General features: G+C 38.8%; 1 protein-coding gene and 1 pseudogene across 2 annotated transcripts in view; one reads left to right on the top strand and one right to left on the bottom strand.

Moving 5' to 3' along the window:
* LOC307143792 overlaps nucleotides 1–19922 on the top strand; it is an 838852-nt pseudogene that overhangs the window by 256917 nt on the left and 562013 nt on the right. The window lies entirely within an intron of this gene.
* Nucleotides 4312–18008, bottom strand: LOC307127856 (uncharacterized protein). Its single transcript, XM_079819326.1, has 3 exons — nucleotides 17959–18008; nucleotides 17243–17541; nucleotides 4312–5686 (listed from the first exon to the last, which is right to left on the bottom strand). Exons 2-3 carry the CDS (start codon nucleotides 17475–17477, stop codon nucleotides 4671–4673), a joined length of 1251 nt encoding a protein of 416 aa, XP_079675452.1. The 5' UTR covers nucleotides 17478–17541; nucleotides 17959–18008; the 3' UTR covers nucleotides 4312–4670.

Genomic DNA, 19922 nt, shown 5'->3' with positions numbered 1-19922 from the left:
AGTCAGTTCTGTCCTTTAGTGCTATTGCTAATGGAGGGATTGTGGGAACGCCACAAAAAAACTCCAGTTTGTGCAGATATCGCACATTCGGCAAAACAACTGGATCACAGTTAGCAATTTATTTTGTGATGAATCAGCTCTCTGTGTATGACAGTAAAAGCGCCCTCTGGACCCCAGAACCCTACAGACACTGTCCTCGCCGGTAAGGCCACAGTCAGGCAATCAAATCTAAGCAATTGTGGCGTGTTCTCAATAGCATTTACATATGCTCTATGCAAGGGCCATCCACCAAAGCTATGCATATTTAATGAAGGCAGGCTAAGGGCACAACTGTATGCTTCATTAAAATAAAAACAGCATCACACTTTGCATGAGTGAAGCTGAGGCAAACATGACCAAAACTGCAGAACCAGTTTACTGTGTTTGCAGAACAGCCCATAACAAGAGCTCATGGTCCAGTGCTCTGAATGCCAAGAGTGTTATCATCCTACATGTGCAGATACACCCAGAACTGTAATCGGAAATGATCAGGTCTGGCAATTTTTCAAATGCCACTGATGACATAGTGGACTGGACACTACATGAGAAACACCACAGTGGGGAACACCAAATGAGTGCAATAAGAAGAAGCTTTATTTTTTATTTTAGTATTTTAAATTATATGAAGTTTTAATTTAAACGTGCCACTGCTGTATTTTAACCTTGCATTTGATTTATTTTATATTTATTTTTATTTGTGATTTATATAAGTAAAGGAGTGAAATCCAGATCCCTATTTATTTAGGATCTTACAAAAAATAAATCAACACATTTTTGTATAACAGTGCAACACTATGCAAATTATTCGATTTTTTTTTCATGAGTAAATGCAGTGTAAGAATGCACTTTTTGGGGTGATTAAGCCTTTATTTTTCTCAAAACTATACAGCAAAATGACTTGGAAATAAACAGTAATTCATCTTCTGTATTCAATTTATGGAATCTCACAGTTCAAAATGCTTACACTAAGCCTGAAGACATTGCACACCAGTTACGCTCGTCTGATGTAGCGAAAGCATTTTGAACTGTGAGAGGCGTTACACTTTTTCTGTAAGTTGGAAGTTATAAATTGTACTTTATAAAGTAAAGCCGTGTGGAGCAGTTATGATGGATAGATGCACTTTTATGGACTTCAAAAAAGAGCAACAGTCACTGCCATACTGGATACACCTGAAAGTATCCCTGTTTCTTTTCTTTGCTTAAATATTGGAAAGCTTCTGAATACAGACACTTCCTCCTATTTTACAGCCTTCACTGTTTGTTTGTCATTTTACCCCGAAAATATCTTGACCATTTACTACTTCTAGTACAGGCCAGATACATTCTTGTTCAAGATTCAATTTCCCCCAAAACATTGACAAAGCTGATGGCCTTTTAAAAGCATTTGTGGGCCTAATTTATCAAAATAGTTCCATGAAATATGCTTGAATGTAATTAAATAAATATTGTATACAGCAACTATCAGAGTTTTATTCTCTAGCCATTGTAGGTTATTTAATTATTTTGTAAGTATTTTTATTAATTTTCACTTGTGCTGGACAGCAGTCCTGCAGGAATTATACAGTCCTGCAGGATTTTTCACTTGTGTTGCAGTTGTGCTGGATGTTCCTGCATGTTTCTGTTGTACTGAAGGCTTCATTCTAAAACCTGTAGGAATTTCCTGCACGATTCCTGTAGGTTATTTTTGTAAAGGTGATCCACATTATCATTATCTTCTGCCGCCCCTGCCTGATCCCCATATCCCTCCTCATCTTCTGCATCTTCTTGGACTCCACCTCTCTCTTCTTCGTTCATTTTGACAAATGATGTCTGTTATCTGCGGCCATGCCACAATGACCACGGAGCTTTATATGTGCTCTATTTAATAGATTTTTTCTAAAATAGCACAAAACGTGCACAGCTCACACACACACACACACACACACACACACACACACATTATATATATATATATATATATATACAGTGAGGAAAATAAGTATTTGAACACCCTGCTATTTTGCAAGTTCTCCCACTTAGAAATCATGGAGGGGTCTGAAATTGTCATCGTAGGTGCATGTCCACTGTGAGAGACATAATCTAAAAAAAAAAATCCAGAAATCACAATGTATGATTTTTTTAAACTATTTATTTGTATGATACAGCTGCAAATAAGTATTTGAACACCTGAGAAAATTAATGTTAATATTTGGTACAGTAGCCTTTGTTTGCAATTACAGAGGTCAAACGTTTCCTGTAGTTTTTCACCAGGTTTTGCACACACTGCAGGAGGGATTTTGGCCCACTCCTCCACACAGATCTTCTCTAGATCAGTCAGGTTTCTGGCCTGCCGCTGAGAAACACGGAGTTTGAGCTCCCTCCAAAGATTCTCTATTGGGTTTAGGTCTGGAGACTGGCTAGGCCACGCCAGAACCTTGATATGCTTCTTACAGAGCCACTCCTTGGTTATCCTGGCTGTGTGCTTCGGGTCATTGTCATGTTGGAAGACCCAGCCTCAACCCATCTTCAATGCTCTAACTGAGGGAAGGAGGTTGTTCCCCAAAATCTCGCAATACATGGCCCCGGTCATCCTCTCCTTAATACAGTGCAGTCGCCCTGTCCCATGAGCAGAAAAACACCCCCAAAGCATGATGCTACCACCCCCATGCTTCACAGTAGGGATGGTGTTTTTGGGATGGTACTCATCATTCTTCTTCCTCCAAACACGTTTAGTGGAATTATGACCAAAAAGTTCTATTTTGGTCTCATCTGACCACATGACTTTCTCCCATGACTCCTCTGGATCATCCAAATGGTCATTGGCAAACTTAAGACGGGCCTGGACATGTGCTGGTTTAAGCAGGGGAACCTTCCGTGCCATGCATGATTTCAAACCATGACGTCTTAGTGTATTACCAACAGTAACCTTGGAAACGGTGGTCCCAGCTCTTTTCAGGTCATTGACCAGCTCCTCCCGTGTAGTTCTGGGCTGATTTCTCACCTTTCTTAGGATCATTGAGACCCCACGAGGTGAGATCTTGCAAGGAGCCCCAGTCCGAGAGAGATTGACAGTCGTGTTTAGCTTCTTCCATTTTCTAATGATTGCTCCAACAGTGGACCTTTTTTCACCAAGCTGCTTGGCAATTTCCCCGTAGCCCTTTCCAGCCTTGTGGAGGTGTACAATTTTGTCTCTAGTGTCTTTGGACAGCTCTTTGGTCTTGGCCATGTTAGTAGTTGGATTCCACTGATTGTATGGGGTGGACAGGTGTCTTTATGCAGCTAACGACCTCAAACAGTTGCGTCTAATTTAGGATAATAAATGGAGTGGAGGTGGACATTTTAAAGGCAGACTAACAGGTCTTTGAGGGTCAGAATTCTAGCTGATAGACAGGTGTTCAAATATTTATTTGCAGCTGTATCATACAAATAAATAGTTTAAAAATCATACATTGTGATTTCTGGATTTTTATTTTAGATTATGTCTCTCACAGTGGACATGCACCTACGATGACAATTTCAGACCCCTCCATGATTTCTAAGTGGGAGAACTTGCAAAATAGCAGGGTGTTCAAATACTTATTTTCCTCACTGTATATATAATATATATATATATATATATATATATATATATATATATAATTTAATTCTTTTTTATGCACTTTTTAAAAATAGCATAGATAAAATAAAAATCATGAGCAAAACAAGAACAATCATTCAATAATTAAAAAATCTTAAACCTTTGCACATACATAAAAAATATTATAAAAACATGTATTACAATTTGTGATGCATTGTTCCTGACTTCTAAATGAATCATTCCCTTGATTCACACAAATGTTTTTTCTACGAACAAAAAGTTGCGATTTTCTAGGCCTACGCACAGCGCCTGAAAATAGGCTAACTTCTGTCAACATAACCAACGTGACCACCTGCTTACACAGGGAGCGTGCTGGGGACTATTTTCAGGTGCTGCGTAGAATTATTACACAGGAATGAGAGTACGGTTAGCCATATTGGCCAAGAAAAACACAACTTATCCTTCTGTCTTAATACACGATGTAACTACAGAAGTGTCCAGATTTATATAGGAAAAATATCAATATATTATTGAGAGAGATGCTAATGGTCTAATCAGATTCAATGATCTATGCTAAGCTATACTAAAAGTGCTACTGCCAGATCTGAAGAACATTCTAGGGTTGAGTCTTGTAGATGAGCATCTGCTACAAACCACATTTAAAGGTCTTGTGTGAACAGCCTCACCCAAAAAAAGACAAAAAAACATTGTATTTTGAGTGGAAAATCATGTTCAGCAGCAATGTGAATAAATATTCCTAATTTCACACAGATACATATTTTCTGGTGCCATTTGAAATTGCAGAGCCTCAGATCTGCATGACTTTTCAGGAATATCTGTACGTGATGGCAAAAGACAAGGCAGCCAGAGAAAAAACAAAATAAACAGAAGAGATCTCTTGGCAAAATAACTGATCCTGTGAATTAAACAACGAGGGAAAAGGTTTAATTTCCAAGTCTACAAGTTCTCTCTCCAGTGAATCCTCAAGGTTATCTTTAAATCTGAAACCCTTTTCACACTGACCACAAATGAATGGACTCTCTCCAGTGTGAATTCTCATGTGGTTATTACTCTTTCAACGCAGATCACATGAAAATGGCTTTTCTCCAGTGTGAATATGCATGTGTCCCCTCAGGCTTACTTTCCGTGTGAAGTCATTCCCACACAGAGTGCAGGTGTAAGGCTTCTCTCCAGTGTGAACTCTCATGCGATTGTAAAAGCTTTCTTTATGTCTGAAACTCTTTCCACACCGTCGGCTGGGCGTCTCTCCAGTGTGAATTCTCGTGTGGACTTTAAGGTTTCCTTTGTGTCTGAAACTCTTTCCACATTGTTGGCAGGTGTAAGGCTTCTCTCCAGTGTGAGTTCTTAAGTGTCTATTAAAGTTTCCTTTAAGAGTGAAACTCTTTCCACACTGTTGGCAGGTGTAAGGCTTCTCTCCAGTGTGAACTCTCATGTGGACTTCAAAGTTTCCTTTTTCACTGAAACTCTTTCCACACTGTTGGCAGCTGTAAGGCTTCTCTCCAGTGTGAACTCTCATGTGAATCTTAAGGCTTTCTTTTTGAGTGAAACTCTTTCCACACTGTTGACAGATGAAAGAGCTCTCTCCAGTGTGAACTCTAATATGGACTTTAAGGTTTACTTTATGTCTGAAACTCTTTCCACATTGTTGGCAGGTATAAGGCTTCCCTCCAGTGTGAGTTTTTAAGTGTCTATTAAAGTTTCCTTTAAGAGTGAAACTCTTTCCACACTGTTGGCAGGTAAAAGAGCTCTCTCCAGTATGAACTCTCATATGGACTTTAAGGCTATCTTTTCGAGTGAAACTCTTTCCACACTGTTGGCAGATGTAAGGCTTCTCTCCAGTGTGAATCCTCGTGTGTACATTAAGGTTTCCTTTTTTTCTGAAACTCTTTCCACACTGTTGGCAGGTGAAATAACTTTTAGGTCCTGTCTTTTGAGCTCCTTTTTGCAAGGAAGTCTTTTTAGCCTGTGTTGATCTTTCTCCAGTCATGAAATCATGATGGTCATCATAATGGTCTTTCTCTTCTTCCCTTTCATCAAGTTCATGACTTGCCTTTTTTAATGCCATGAGGTCTAGGGCAAAAACATAAAACAATTTAGACATTTAAAGCTTCAATAGCAGAGTATAGGGTAGTTTGATATATATAACCTATCCTACCCTAGGGATCAGGGGTGGGCAGCTTTGGTCCTGGAGGGCCACTGTCTTGCAGAGTTAAGCTTTAATAAAAGACGACTGCCTTGAAATTTTCAAGCAGTCCTGAAAACTTAGGGTTAAATTCTGGGATTGGGTTGAATTTTGCAGGTGTGTTTGATCAAGAATGGAGTAGTGCTGGGAGGTTACACCAAAAATCTGGATCACTTTGTTGTTGTTTTTTGGCAAGATTTTGGCAGTTTCACAATATATCAGTTTGTATATAACCTAACAATTTAGAAATTAAAATGTAATGAATTATAAATATTATTATAAATGTAATAATGATAATGATATTATTCTTATTATTACGTATGCTTTACTGTGCAATTGATGTAGTAATTTCAAAGTTGACAGAGCTTTTATTTTGCAGGCTTGGAATGAAGACCTTTGAGTTTGTGTTTTAACAAACAGTATATTATTTTATTTATTTATCTATTAATCGAAGTACGCTCTGATAATTTATAATAGTAATATATTTGTTTGTTCATGTTATAACGAACTTTTATTTTAATGGACTGTCTTGAAGACCTGGAATTTCCTGTGTATATGAAATGACAAATGTCGACAGTTTTATCAAATTAAACTGTTCATTAAGTGACTGTAACAGTACATATAAGGATCATGAGCTCTCGTATAGTGAGACCGCAGATGCTGAACAGTACGTGTAGTAGTAGACTAAACCCCGACACTCATTCACAGAGAAACATGGCAGAACAAATCGACTTAAGATTTCAACAGCAGTCTTTATGAGCATTAATATTCACAGACACTAGTCGATATCTGATTTATTGTACAGTCACACTTTTGATCTATTCATCCAAAAATTCTGTGACCTTCCACTTAAAAGAGTAAGCTCCATTTGTGACTGGATTCCATGATTTTATCCGTTTTCCGCATCGCGAAAATCATATGGCCGTAAGTGATATTTGCAGTATTAAAGAGATTTAGTTTTGTGAGTTCTCTATTGTTGCGTTATAAATGTATTACAGCTAGTGTAAGAAAATATGCAGTTAATAGAGAACTGCTCTCTATACACTCAGAGCACTCTTCATAGCCACTGTATAGATACAGCAGCTGTTTCAACTACGCACCGGTATGGCAGTTCATATCAGTCGTAAAATGAAAACTGGTTTACCAGATGAACCGGTTTCGCCCAGCAATAGGATGGAGCTAAAGTCCGCAGAATAGTGGCCCTCCAGGACCAGAGTTGCCCATACATCAGATCTTGTACTCAATACACCCTGTGGTTTTCAAACACCACTGCACATTTTGTATGTCTCCCTTATTTATCACACCTGGTTAAGATAAGTTAGAAGAGAACTGACATTGATGGAGGAATTTGCAGCTTTAAATCACAAACTTCCTGTTCATCAATAAGGTGAGAACCAGACCTGTTATGAACTTAAATATACTCGAATGAATTAATGTAGTTATAGAATATGTTTGCTGTCGTAATAACAGTAGTTCACACAAAAGTAGTAGCTAGTCCATGCACCGACGTGGTTAGCGATCACACTACACGAGCACAAGCGAACCCTGCCACCTCTACAAGCTGGTATGGAGTGATCACACTAGTCAAATGAACCAGACATTGGGTCAAAAGACATGGTTCAGATTGTATTTTTTGTTCATTTAAAAAATCTTTTGTCAAAAGTCTTTCACCCAGGAGAAGTGATTAACTCTTTTCCTGCCATTGATGAGATTTTCTATCATTTATGACAGTTCTTTCCCGCAATTGATGGAATTTTCTGGCAGTCCATGTTTTCACTGGTATACGGTAGGGGACGCTATGACACATCTTCAGAATAAGTAGAGAACCACTGGATCAAAACAGAAGAAGAAGCAGAAACAAGCGATAGAAGCTTTGATCAAGTACATGCAACTAACGCAATCATCAAACATTATTCAACAAAGCTTTTTAACGTTACTGAAATGTTGAGCACATCAAGAGGTATAGTAAGGTATAAGAAGTATAAAATGCACGTTTTCACCAACATTCACCATGGACTTAATATAATAGCGCTAACTGTAACCATGGTATTGTGGCGCAAATAGTCAAATGTTTTTACATTATTCATTTCAGGGTTTATAGATTGAAATTCAAGCACTTGTTAAGCGCTTCACACTTTTCCAGCACTTTAAACCTCTAAATATTATTAATTTTAAATGTTTTAATGTGTTTACCAAAACATTATTTGTTAACCACTCCAGTGGTTACCTCTCCGGTGGGTCGTTCAGGGTGTCGTGGAGGGGTGAGGTTTCTAAGTTGCAACATCTAGATACTGGGGTGCCTCAGGGCTCAGTGCTTGGACCACTTCTCTTCTCCATCTACAGGTCTAGGATCACTAGGTCTAGGAAAACTAGGATCTCTCATTCAGAAACATATTTTTTCCTATCACTGTTATGCTGATGACACTCAACTCTACCTCTGATTCCAACCAGATTGAGGCAGGCTGAGATGCGAGCAGCTACTGTCGGATCGACAGTAGCTGCTCGCATCTCAGCCTGTCTGACAGACATTTCATATTTAACATGTTAAATATGGATATTTTAAATACACAACCCAATCATTTCACTTCAGAATGCATTTATTTACCCCCGGAGCCATATGGATTACTTTTATAATGGATGGATGCTCTTTTTTTGTGGCTTCCAATTTTGGGCTGTCATTTACTGCCACTATAATGTTTGGATTAGCTAGAATATTTTTTAAAGGGGTGATGAATTGAGAAATCAACTTTCCCTTGAGCTTTTGATATATAAAAGGTCATGATAATATAAGAATACCCTGTAAGTTTCAGAGCTAAAAACTTCCTTGTTAGTCAAAGAAAAGCTTTAATTGACAGCTGGCTCAACAAACAAGAGAGCTGCGAATGTTCTTCCATGTGACGTCAGAGATTAGTGAAACGTCACCTCAACCGAAAAAGACAAACGCCTGATTCTGTAGCCCCACCCACCAGTTTGTGCATGACATGTAATAGATAAATAACATAGGCCTACGTGGAGCTAAACCGGATTGAAGTTCCAAACAATAAACATGCTGCATATGATTAATTGGGATTCCAATATTAGGAATGCATGGTTGAACATTATTTTTATTGATGATCCAGCTCATGCGTGGAAGACATTGCGCGTTTAGTTCGCTTCATTTCACTGTGGATTCATTTGTAAAAAAAAAAAAAAAAAAAAGACAGAATGATTTGGATTTGCAGGCAGAAAGAGATTAAAAACGATGCTGTGCCTTTTGGATCTAACAGGAATGATGCAACACACTTATGTATAACATGTTTGAAAAAGATTAATTAATATCTACTGATTATGTGTCTAACTAAGCATAACTATGGTGGAAAAATGTAATCGTAGAAGAAAATGAATTCTGATCATAATGCATGAGAGTTTATTGTTCACATTTATCCATATATCAAAGGATCATGCATGTGTTTCTGCTATGCTTGACTGTTAAAATCCACGGAGGAGGAGCAAAGTGACCAGCTCATAACCTTAGAGGTCACGTCCACCTAAATGTGGGACTCATAACCCTAGGGGTCATGGTACATCTAATTTTGAGGGTCCAAGTGTTTGCATGAAAGACATATGGGGTTATTTGAGGATGTGTGGAAAATTACAGAAAGAGGCAGAGATGCTGACCTTGGGAAGGGTTACAGGGGAAATTCAATTGTTTAGTCTGGCAGACATCGCTCTGCAGACATTCAGGATGGCTATATGACCGTTGCCTCTACTTTTGCAAAACCATATAACCAATAAACCAGTAAATATTACATTTACTAAGATTTGTCTCTTATATCAGAAGTTGATTAAAAAATTGCAAAAGGATAAAGTACAAAGGACAAAGTATCCTTTGTATTTGAGGTGTTGTTGGTTCATTGTCCTGCGATTCGGGATCAGACTAGAACATGTATGGGCTAAGGCTCGCAAAGCCCAATGTCCAAAATGTATCACCGGCCTGCCCGATGGGCTCTCTTAAATTCGTTGTTCACTCTCTTGACTTATTATTTCAAGGAAAAATGGTTGTGGAAAAATGGTTGTAGATTGTGGAAGGTGTTGCGGTAATGATAGACATTCATCAAAAAAGAAAACTGTTAAATTAAAAATCAATATTATTTCAGAATTTCAAGTAACTGTGCATGACTATTACCAATCCATTTTTAAAAATGTGAAAATATATGAGCTTTTCTAACGGTGTTGATTTTTTTCAGACTGTTGCTGTAATGAGATTTTTTAGGACTTATTTTCAAAATTATGTTTAAAAAAAAAAGTGTTAAATGATAAGTAAAAGTGTTTAAATAAATTTTCACAAATACTTCAGACGTTGTTTGTAATGTTTGAGGAAGAAAAAGGTAAATTTAAGCATTTTTTACATCTTCATGCTTGACGTTTTCAAAACCAAGTTTCTGTATAGTATGCTTTATTAGTATAATGTTTACTAAGTTTGGTCTTTTAATATGATTGTGTACATTAAGCCATGTTAAGCGTTTTCATTATGCTTAATTTAACGTGTAAATAGTATGCCTTATTAGCATGGTATTAACTAAGTTTGGTTTGTTAATAACACTGTCTTAGTTAATTAAGCCACGTTAAACTCTCTCACATTTTCATGTTAAGCGTTTTAGAATGTCCCAGTGGAGATATCATTTTCAACTGATTCACATCATGAAAACTGATAAAACCTTTAGGAACTTCAAAAGAAAAAAACGGCGAAACTCCTAATATTATTTCCAATAATTCAAAATTTTTCATTTTCCAGATTGAATTTTCACAGGTTGCAAAAGTGCATTTATTCAGCAAACAGTTAAGGTGTAGATCCGTATGGAAGGATATCGCGGACCATTTTCAAAAGGAATTGCAAATTGTATTTGCAATTGCGTTTTCAATTTGTGGACGCATTAAATGTGACATAATCCAATGTGGCCTACTTTACGACTACATCGATAAACCCCGCCCTCAAGCCTGATTGACAGTTGACTGTGTTAGGCATCGGAAATGCAAACGCAAAGGGGATTGCGATTCCATTTGAATTTTGTGCAGGTTGTGGCAGGACACGGAGGAAATGAAATGGCAAATAGGTGATTTTCTATTGCTATTCCAAAATGCCAGGGTCATAACTTGTAAGACATTGGAAATGCAATTGCAAACAGACTTTGCTTTTCCATTTGAAATTTGGCAGTCGTTGTGCGTTCACGTAAACGAAAATAAAAATGGCAATGCGCGATTTGCAATTGCGTTTGGATTAGGCTATGTCACATTTTATGCGTCCACAAATTGAAAATGCAAATACAAATACAATTTGCAATTCCTTTTGAAAATTGTCCGCGATATCCTTCCATAGATCCGTGTTGCATTTGTTGAAATTCATCACTGAAGATTTGGTCATGGCAGATTTAGTCACACAAATAGCACAAGTGGCTTGTGAAGAAACAAATACTGGCTGACTCGCTGGAGTCACGAGACCTCGCTGAAGATGGCCGCTTAGCTTGTTATCTCCACGCCAGTTCCTTCTCTTTATAATTTCTTCCTTTTATCTCGATTCATTTTTGAAGTACACTCTCCCAACAGCAACAAACAATGTCAAACAATATACGCGCAGATTTCCCACTTTTCACATCCTCTCGGCCTACCAGAAATGTAAAGAAAAAGCACACTGAGACGGAGGAGACTTCATAACTTCGGGCTGGTCTGATGTTGACTGAAATCCTCTCGCTGGGAGCCAGTCTAGGCAGTATTGACGGCAGATTAAGTGCGATTGACAGTCGTTTTGGACAATATTTCTACTTCAGTAACCTCAATAGAGGAAGCCCTTTTCTAATTTGTCTGCACAGGGCTCTACATAGCGACCATTTAGGGCGCATTTGCGGCTGAAAATTACTGCGTGCGACTGTGAAAAAATATTTAGGCGCACCGGTGCGAGTGACCCAATCAATTCTCATGAATAGATGTAATTGGAATAAAAACTACAACTGCCAAAGTGCATCAACACTGACTGAGCAACAGTTACGTTTCGTTCTGCGATCGACTGCTTGTCATGCCTTCTGTCAGCAGAGCATGTGCAAAAAACGTGTGCAGCGGACTACACTTTATAGTTTACCAGGTGACGCAGCCATACAAGATTCAAGATTCAAGATTCAAGATTCAAGAGTTTTATTTGTCACATACACAGTTATATACACAATATACAACTGGCAGTGAAATGTAAACAGGTCCGCTCCATGGACAGTGCAAATAACAGTTACAAGAAATTAAAATAGAAATAGAATAAAATTAGAATAAAAAGTATTAACATAAGTAGGATTATAAATAAATCAAGTAAAGATAAAAATTGGAAATAAGATAAAATAAAAATATAAAAAATATGTGGATATGATAAGTGAGATAAACTGTAGACTTAAAAATAAGTGGTTAACATAAAATATATAATATGTATATATAAAGAAGTATAATGTGCAAGGTTTATTACAGGTTGTTACACAGTAACAATAGGAACGTAAAGTGCAGTGCAATGGCAGTATATGGATGTTAATGTTTAAACTGGATGTTTATGCGTGTGCGGGGTGAAGTGAAGTCACGTGACTGAGTTCAGGAGTCTGATGGCCTGGGGGAAGAAACTCCTCCTGAGTCTTTCAGTCTTTGCCATCAGGCTACGGAAGCGCTTACCAGATGGCAGCAGGGTGAAGTGAGAGTTTGCAGGGTGATTAATGTCTCTGATGATTTTAGTAGCTCTACCTCTGCAGCGTTTGGTGAAGATGTCCTGCAGAGACGGGAGAGCTGAGCCTGAGATGCGCTCGGATAAGCGCACCACTCTTTGCAGGGCTTTGCAGTCGTGACTGGTGCTGTTCCCGTACCACGCTGTGATGCACTGAGTCAGGACACTTTCTATCGCCCCTCGATAGAAAGTTTTCAGGATGGCTGGTGAAACCCTGAATTTCCTCAGCTGGCGCAGGTGGTACAGTCTTTGCCTGGCTTTTTTCACCTGTGTCTGGATGTGTGTAGTCCAGGTCAGATCCTCGGAGATGTTCACACCCAGGTATTTGAAGCTGCTCACTCTCTCTACCGGTGTCCCGCTGATCATGAGAGGGGAGTATGACCGATGCTGTCTCTTCCTGAAGTCCACAATCAGTTCTTTGGTCTTGTTAACATTCAGAGAGAGACAGTTGTCCTGGCACCATGATGTCAGTTGCTCCACTTCGTCCAAGTATGCCGTCTCATTGTTGTTGGAGATGAGACCCAGGACAACAGTATCATCAGCAAACTTGATGATCGAGGTGGAGCTGTGTGTGGACAAACAGTCATGGGTGTAGAGAGAGTAGAGCAGGGGACTCAGCACACAGCCCTGTGGAGCTCCAACACTCAGGGTGATGGGGGTGGAGGTGAACTGGCCTACTCTCACCGCCTGGGGTCTGCCAGTGAGGAAATCTTCAATCCAGAGGCAGAGAGAAGAATTCAGGCCTAGATCCAGGAGTTTGTGTGTTAGCTTAATGGGAACTATGGTGTTAAAGGCTGAGCTATAGTCAATAAATAGCAGCCTGACATAGTTCCCACTTTTGCTGTCGATGTGAGTGAGGCAGGAGTGAAGGACGTGAGAAATGGCATCTTCAGTCGATCTATTGGGACGATAGGCAAACTGAAGAGGGTCCAAAGTGTCAGGAATGGAGGAGCAAATGTTGTTTTTAATGAGTCTCTCAAAGACCTTCATGACTAAAGATGTGAGAGCCACTGGACGATAGTCATTTAGGCAAGAGGGTTTACTGATCTTAGGTACAGGGATGATGGAGGATCGTTTGAAGGAGGTGGGGACAACAGATGTAGCAAGGGACTCGTTAAATATGGATGTAAAGAGCCCTGCGAGCTGATCAGCACAGGACCGCAGAACACGACCTGAAATACCATCCGGCCCAGCAGCTTTCCTGACATCCACACGTTTGAGTGCCCTCCGAACCTCGTCCTCCGAGACAGAGATCACGTGACCGTTGCTGCTCTGAGGGACTCTCTCTGACGCGTCACTCGCCGGAGTCGCGCTGCCGCGATTACCATCAAAGCGAGCGTAGAAAGAGTTTAACTCGTTCACCAGTAACGGATCAGCTCTCACCTCTGCAGAGGATTTAGTTCCAAAAGCACAGATGGTCCTCAGTCCCTGCCACATCCGCCGGGAGTCGTTGAGTTGGAAATGAGATTCCACTCGGTCTTTATAGCGGAGTTTTGCGGCTTTAACGGCGCGCCGGAGAGCGTAACATGAAGCTTTGTACTCCCTCATATCCCCCGTTAGGAGACCGGCATTGTAAGCGGTGGTGCGCGAGTTTACTGCAGTGCGAATTGAACTGTCCACCCACCCACTTACCAGACGCCTCGCGCTGATGTTTATTTGCAGCCAAATCCAAATGAACTAGAAATACCACATTTGGATTAGATTATCATAAAAAAGGTCGGAAATTAACGGGGGCTTGGGGCAAAAATGCCACCAAAATTTAACTAATAAATAATAATTTAAAAAAGCCCCTGTACGAGTTCTTGATTTAATCTTTATCAGCTGCAGACAGTCCACAACTTTTCTCGAGTTTAAAAATTACTAGATGTATATGAGAGTACATCATGAATCCATTTTCCAAACCGTTTTTTTTTTTATTTTACCCTGAATCACTACGGTACACATATAATAAGTGTTTATATTCTGACTATTTTATTCCAGAAGCGCTGCGGAGGAGCACAGTCCCTGTGTGACTCGCCATAGATACACCGAGATACACACAGAGAGAATCAGATCCGGCTGCAGTGTTCTTCCGCTAGACGCGTGCAGTTCTGTTTATTAGCGCCAGAGCGCCAAAAGTTACGGACTGCTATTGCTCCGAGTTGGCTTGCTTGCAAATGTGATACTTATCTTGTACAAAAGTCCAATAGACAAGCTTATGTTAAGTAAAAACGTTTTAGCCACAATACTGTTTATTTCGTGAAAATCAAAACTACACCAGAACTGTTGCGCATCTCCAAGCGGTTCGATTCGAATGAATCTGCGTTTGAACGATTGAATCAATGACTCACACATAGACTTGACGCCACCTACTGGCGGTTTTATTTTCATATTTATACTTTGCATTAACTTTTTATTTAAAATATCAAACTTTTAAAGTTTAACTTGTAAATAACCCATTTCTAAATTCAAAAACTTATATTCAAGTCATACAACATTATTTACCCATGAGCTGCGCGTGTCCCGTCATCTTAAACAGTCTAAACAGCACTTCAGATAGAGCTGCTGTGCCACTTCTACAGTGCACAGATGGATCTTTTGATGTTGATTTAATTAAATTTGTAACAGTCGGATTGTGTCTTATTGCTCTAACTGAATTTATTTTTTAAATTAACATTTTAAAAACAACTTTTCTATTTTAATTGAAGAAATTGACAAGATGATCCATATATTTAATAAGATTAGAAAGCATTGCTCTTATAATGGTAAAAATGCCCCTGGACATTAATTTAAAGGGACAAAGATAGCCCTGTAATGGGAAAGTCATAATTGGAATGAGTGTTATTGATCAAAAAAGTGCTCCTAAATTTTTGACTGTGCTCCTAATTTTTTTAAATTAGGAGCACAAGTGCTCCTCAAGAAAAATGTTAGCGTAGAGCCCTGCTGCAGAGTGTCGTCAAATGAGACGCGTTTAACGGAGGCCGAATGCTGAATCTCCGCTGCTGAGGAAGGCATGCTGTCTCACGATAACAAAAATGCATCTTGGGAAAAAGAGTCGTCTTCCCTTAGAGCCAAAGTAGACGACCTGGAGAATCACAGCAGATGCAAAAACCTAAGAATCGTCGGCCACCCTGAAGCCGAATGCTCTGAGACGTCGCACAGTTTCTGACGAAGATGCTACCGAAATGGCTCGACCTTACACCTGACTCACATTTTGAGATTGAGAGAGCTCATAGGTCTCTTGGCCCCATCCCGGGAGCAAACCGCCCACCGCAAAGTGACTATCTGTGGCTTCTCTATCCATCATTGAGTTAAACCCACCAATAGCGTGCCAGGTGGATAAGACGGTTTGTGATTGGTCCCCCGCAAATTTGTAACAGAAGCAGGACAGAAATATGTACAGGTTTCCAGCCTGAGCTGCAGGGCGAAATCAAATCGTCATCAGATCAGGCTGGGTTTACCTGGGGCCTATACCATGAAGCCGGTTTAGCTGGCTAGCCAGATATGTTTAAGCTTAGTTTGTGCTAATCCTGGGTTTAAGGTACCATTAAAGTGGTTTGGCTTTTAGCAGTGTTCATCTCCATAGTAACTTACGCTCCACAGCTAACCTGCTCCAGGGCAGGTTATGTTCTGGATAAGAGATCTCAAACTGAAATTGGACCAATCAGCTGTGAGCAAAGTGACACATCTATGATGCAATGAAGTCACTCCCCCTTTTTCTACTCCAAATTAAAGGTCACTACATAGCTAATGGCTATTAAAGACTTAAGCCTCTGGCTTTTAACAATGCTTATTTATAATAATAATAATAATAATAATTTTGAATTATTTAAAAATTATCCTTAATCAATTACACATGTATAATTTTAGTAAATCAATCATTAATATGCATTTTGTTAATATTAAAATAAATAGCCTATATAAAGGTCATATAAATAAGCTTTAAATTCAATAACTAAATCTATAAAAAATTACATGTGAGCATAAATGTTCAATTCTCTCTATATATCAACTAAACTAACTTCATAACTTTTACTTGCATTAACGTATAAGATTTTTCTTAAAGTTGTCCTCGACAGCTCTTTTCTTGTGTGTAAATTTGTTTAATTTTCTTAATATTTTTCAATCATGTATATTCTGCAGAAGAGTGAAGTGAATCACACTGCTTCTCTGGTGAGAAGTGAATCTCAGTTTCACTGATCCACAGCGTGTGATTGGCTGTTCACTGCTGATGTCACAGCTAAACTCCGGATCAAAGCCTGAGTTGACAGAGAAAGTTGATGATCAGCATCATGGGACGACCAAAGCCTGAATAGATTGGTTTGGTTTTGTCAACTCGAAACTAATCCTGTAACCCTGAGTTTGTTAAACTACCATCATGGTACAGGCCCCAGGTCTAGGCTATTTCAGGAGCGACTCGCAGAACAGGATAGCGGATTCAGTCAATTAAAAGCGCTTGTCATTCCTGAAACTTTGCAGAATAAGTGGACGTTGGTCCTCTAAAGAAACATGACAAAACTTTTCTTCAAATTGTGAATGTAGTTTAGATTACAGAAAGCAAGCCGTGCAGCCGTTATAGTGCGATCGACAGAAAATCCCTCTATAAACCAATGAATCTAACGGCACAAAAAATGATTTACATTGAGTATAAGCTTTGCTTGTTATAATGAGAGGATCTGTGAGCGTGTAGACTTGAAAATATCAAATGAGTGAGTTCAGCTTTGAGAATGAAACCAACCTGAGTGTTCTTCAGTTTCTTCATCTTTCACTCTCAATGTTTCTTCAATCTTCATGTCTTCTCTCTCCTCTTTCTCTGTGTGTTCCTCAGTTTCTTCATGTTTCACTCTCAATGTTTCTTCAATCTTCATTTCTTCTCTCTCCTCTTTCTCTGTTTGTTCCTCAGTTTCTTCATGTTTCAAACTGAATACATTTTCAATCTGCAGGTCTTCACTCTCCTCTTTAATAAACTCCATCTTTATAATAATAGTGTCATATGGATCTCAGTCACTTCTCCAGGAGTTTTTCTGTGTGTTTGTCCTGTTTATGATGAGAATAATTAACAGAAAGAAAAATAAATCCACATTAAATCTCTGAGTGTCTCAATCAGCTTTAGTTCAGTATCAGCGCAGTCTCAGTAACACTCAAAACTAGCACTACAAACTAATAAAAGAAAACAAATTACACAGACACTATGTATTTATTTATTTAATTTATCTCACCTCTACTCGCCAGAGACTGAACTCATGTTTATATGATGAACTGATTCACGACAGAGAGAGAAATGAGAAGCTCCTTCTGTTACTCATGAGTTTATTCTGTTACTTTACTCACACAACGTTAATAAGTGTTAGATAAAGCAATGCAATGTTACATTTAATGATAAATAATTCGATCTGCGTTGATTGTAAAACGTTGCAGATTGTTTCTATAGTTTTAAACACTTAAAACACAAACCTTTCTCCAGCAGAATCACAACAGATGCAGGAGCGCAGCCTTATGACGTCACACCACCACACCAAAATAAAAGTCCCGTTCACACACTCCAGTCCACATTCACAGAAGTGCACACATACAAATAATACAAGAGATGACAGAAATTCAGAGTTGAATGTATTGCTGAAATACATGCTGTTCAATGATGTGCTGAAAATATGAAACTAGTAAAGACTGAGAGACTTTGTCTAATAGTTAAAACTGTTTTGTTTAGGGGAATAAATTATTTATATAATATATAAATACATATAAAGTTCATTTGAGTCTAAAAATACCTGAAAATAAGTGTACTAATTATGACGGATGATTTTTAGATGTAGACTATAAGATTCTACATCTAAATATCTAGATATATAGATCTACATCTAGATATTCTCAATGATAAATATATTATTAAATAATACATATTTAATATAAAATATCAATCATTTTTGAGTGACAGGGAAGAGAAGACATTGTTGAATAAAGTCATTATTTTTGTTTATTTGTTTGCACACGAAAAGTATTCTCATCGCTTCATAACATGAAGGTTGAACCACTGGAGTCACATGGACTATTTTGCTAATGTCTTGACTTCCTTTCTGGGAAATGAAAGTGTTAATTGATTTGCTTTCTATGGAGAGGTCAGTGAGCTCTCGGAATTTTTATCAAAAATATCATAATTTGTGTTCTGAAGATGAACGAAGGTGAAGAAGGTCTGGCGGGTTTGCAAAGACACTGTCAGCTGCACCTCATTAGAGACTCTCACTCTATATGCACCCAGTCACCATTCACTCAATAGGCTTGTTTGAGATGAGCAAAATCTGCGCAGAACCGATCACCGGTGATCAACGCGAGATGCATGCCGGTTAGAAAAGTGTCCGAGGGCGGTCCGCCTTGCTCTGATGCCATGCTGACGTATGTCAAAAAACTCTCGCGAGCGAAAGGCGGATGTGTCGGATTCTGCAGACGAGCGCAGTTGCTCTCCACCGACTGCGCTGAGCAAAAGCATGCTGGGAAACGATTTGCTGACGACACAGCTTAATGCTTATTGGTTTAAACAACCGTGATGTATATTTCTTTTTTAAAATGTTTGATTTTAAAACTCTGATATCATGTTTTTATGTGTGAATATTCCCAAACTCTCTAACAAAGGCGATCTCTCTGTGGGTTATGTGATTGTTGTCATATTTATAAAATATATATATATATATGAAAACATGTATGTAGGCTTAATTAAAGTCAAAATGATTGATAAACACGTCTTTCGAATGGAAATAAATAACAAAAACTTTGGGTGTCTTGTTCATAATATTTATTTTCATATAAAAGTAACAGAACTTAAATTACATCCAGTTTATCAGCAACAAAGCGCTCGAGTGTGAATCCCGCGATATCCGCATCTCGCAGATGTCTGATCCACTACGAGAAGAGAGAACTGTCCGGCTTGCCTGCACTTTTTTCACTCCTCCCCTCACTGCAGCCGCATAGTCTCGGCTGAACTGCAGGCGAGGCGCATCTCAAACAAGCCTATTATCTGTGTCCCAATTCAGGGGCTGCATCCTTCGAAGGAGGCTCCAAATGTAGCCTTCATTGGTAATTGAGCCACCAGGTGTTCCCTATTACCGCTCCTGTCAGCAAACTGTGTGAGAGCAGAGCTGCCATACTGACAACTATGGAGCCAGAATTGCTACTTTTTATTTCTATTTTTTATGTGTTACTGGAGGAGATGTTCATTTATCTCAGACTTTGCCAAAACCATAGGCAGGTAAGTTGAACTGGTTTGCTGCATTCTTTTTGACGGATTATACATTTTATTTATAGCTAGTGATGGCCAAATGAAGCGTTTCGAAGCATTATTGCTCTGATACAATTGTGTCGAAAATGGTTCATTACTCGAAGCTTCATTCAGTTGCAGCACCATCTCCTGGTGAAGTAAATGTAAT

This window comes from Gobio gobio (assembly GCF_949357685.1).
Source record: "Gobio gobio genome assembly, chromosome: 1".
Taxonomy (NCBI): Eukaryota; Metazoa; Chordata; class Actinopteri; order Cypriniformes; family Gobionidae; genus Gobio; species Gobio gobio.
Note: the sequence above shows the minus strand (reverse complement) of the source record. Positions and strands in the feature narration are given on the sequence as shown.

Bases quoted from the DNA above. Each gene is read 5' to 3' on its own strand.
- LOC307127856 (XM_079819326.1), bottom strand. From the start codon at position 17,477: ATGGAGTTTATTAAAGAGGAGAGTGAAGACCTGCAGATTGAAAATGTA. The intron at 5,687-17,242 runs GTTGGTTTCATT...TTTTTGCCCTAG, and splicing joins AGAAACTGAAGAACACTCAG to ACCTCATGGCATTAAAAAAG.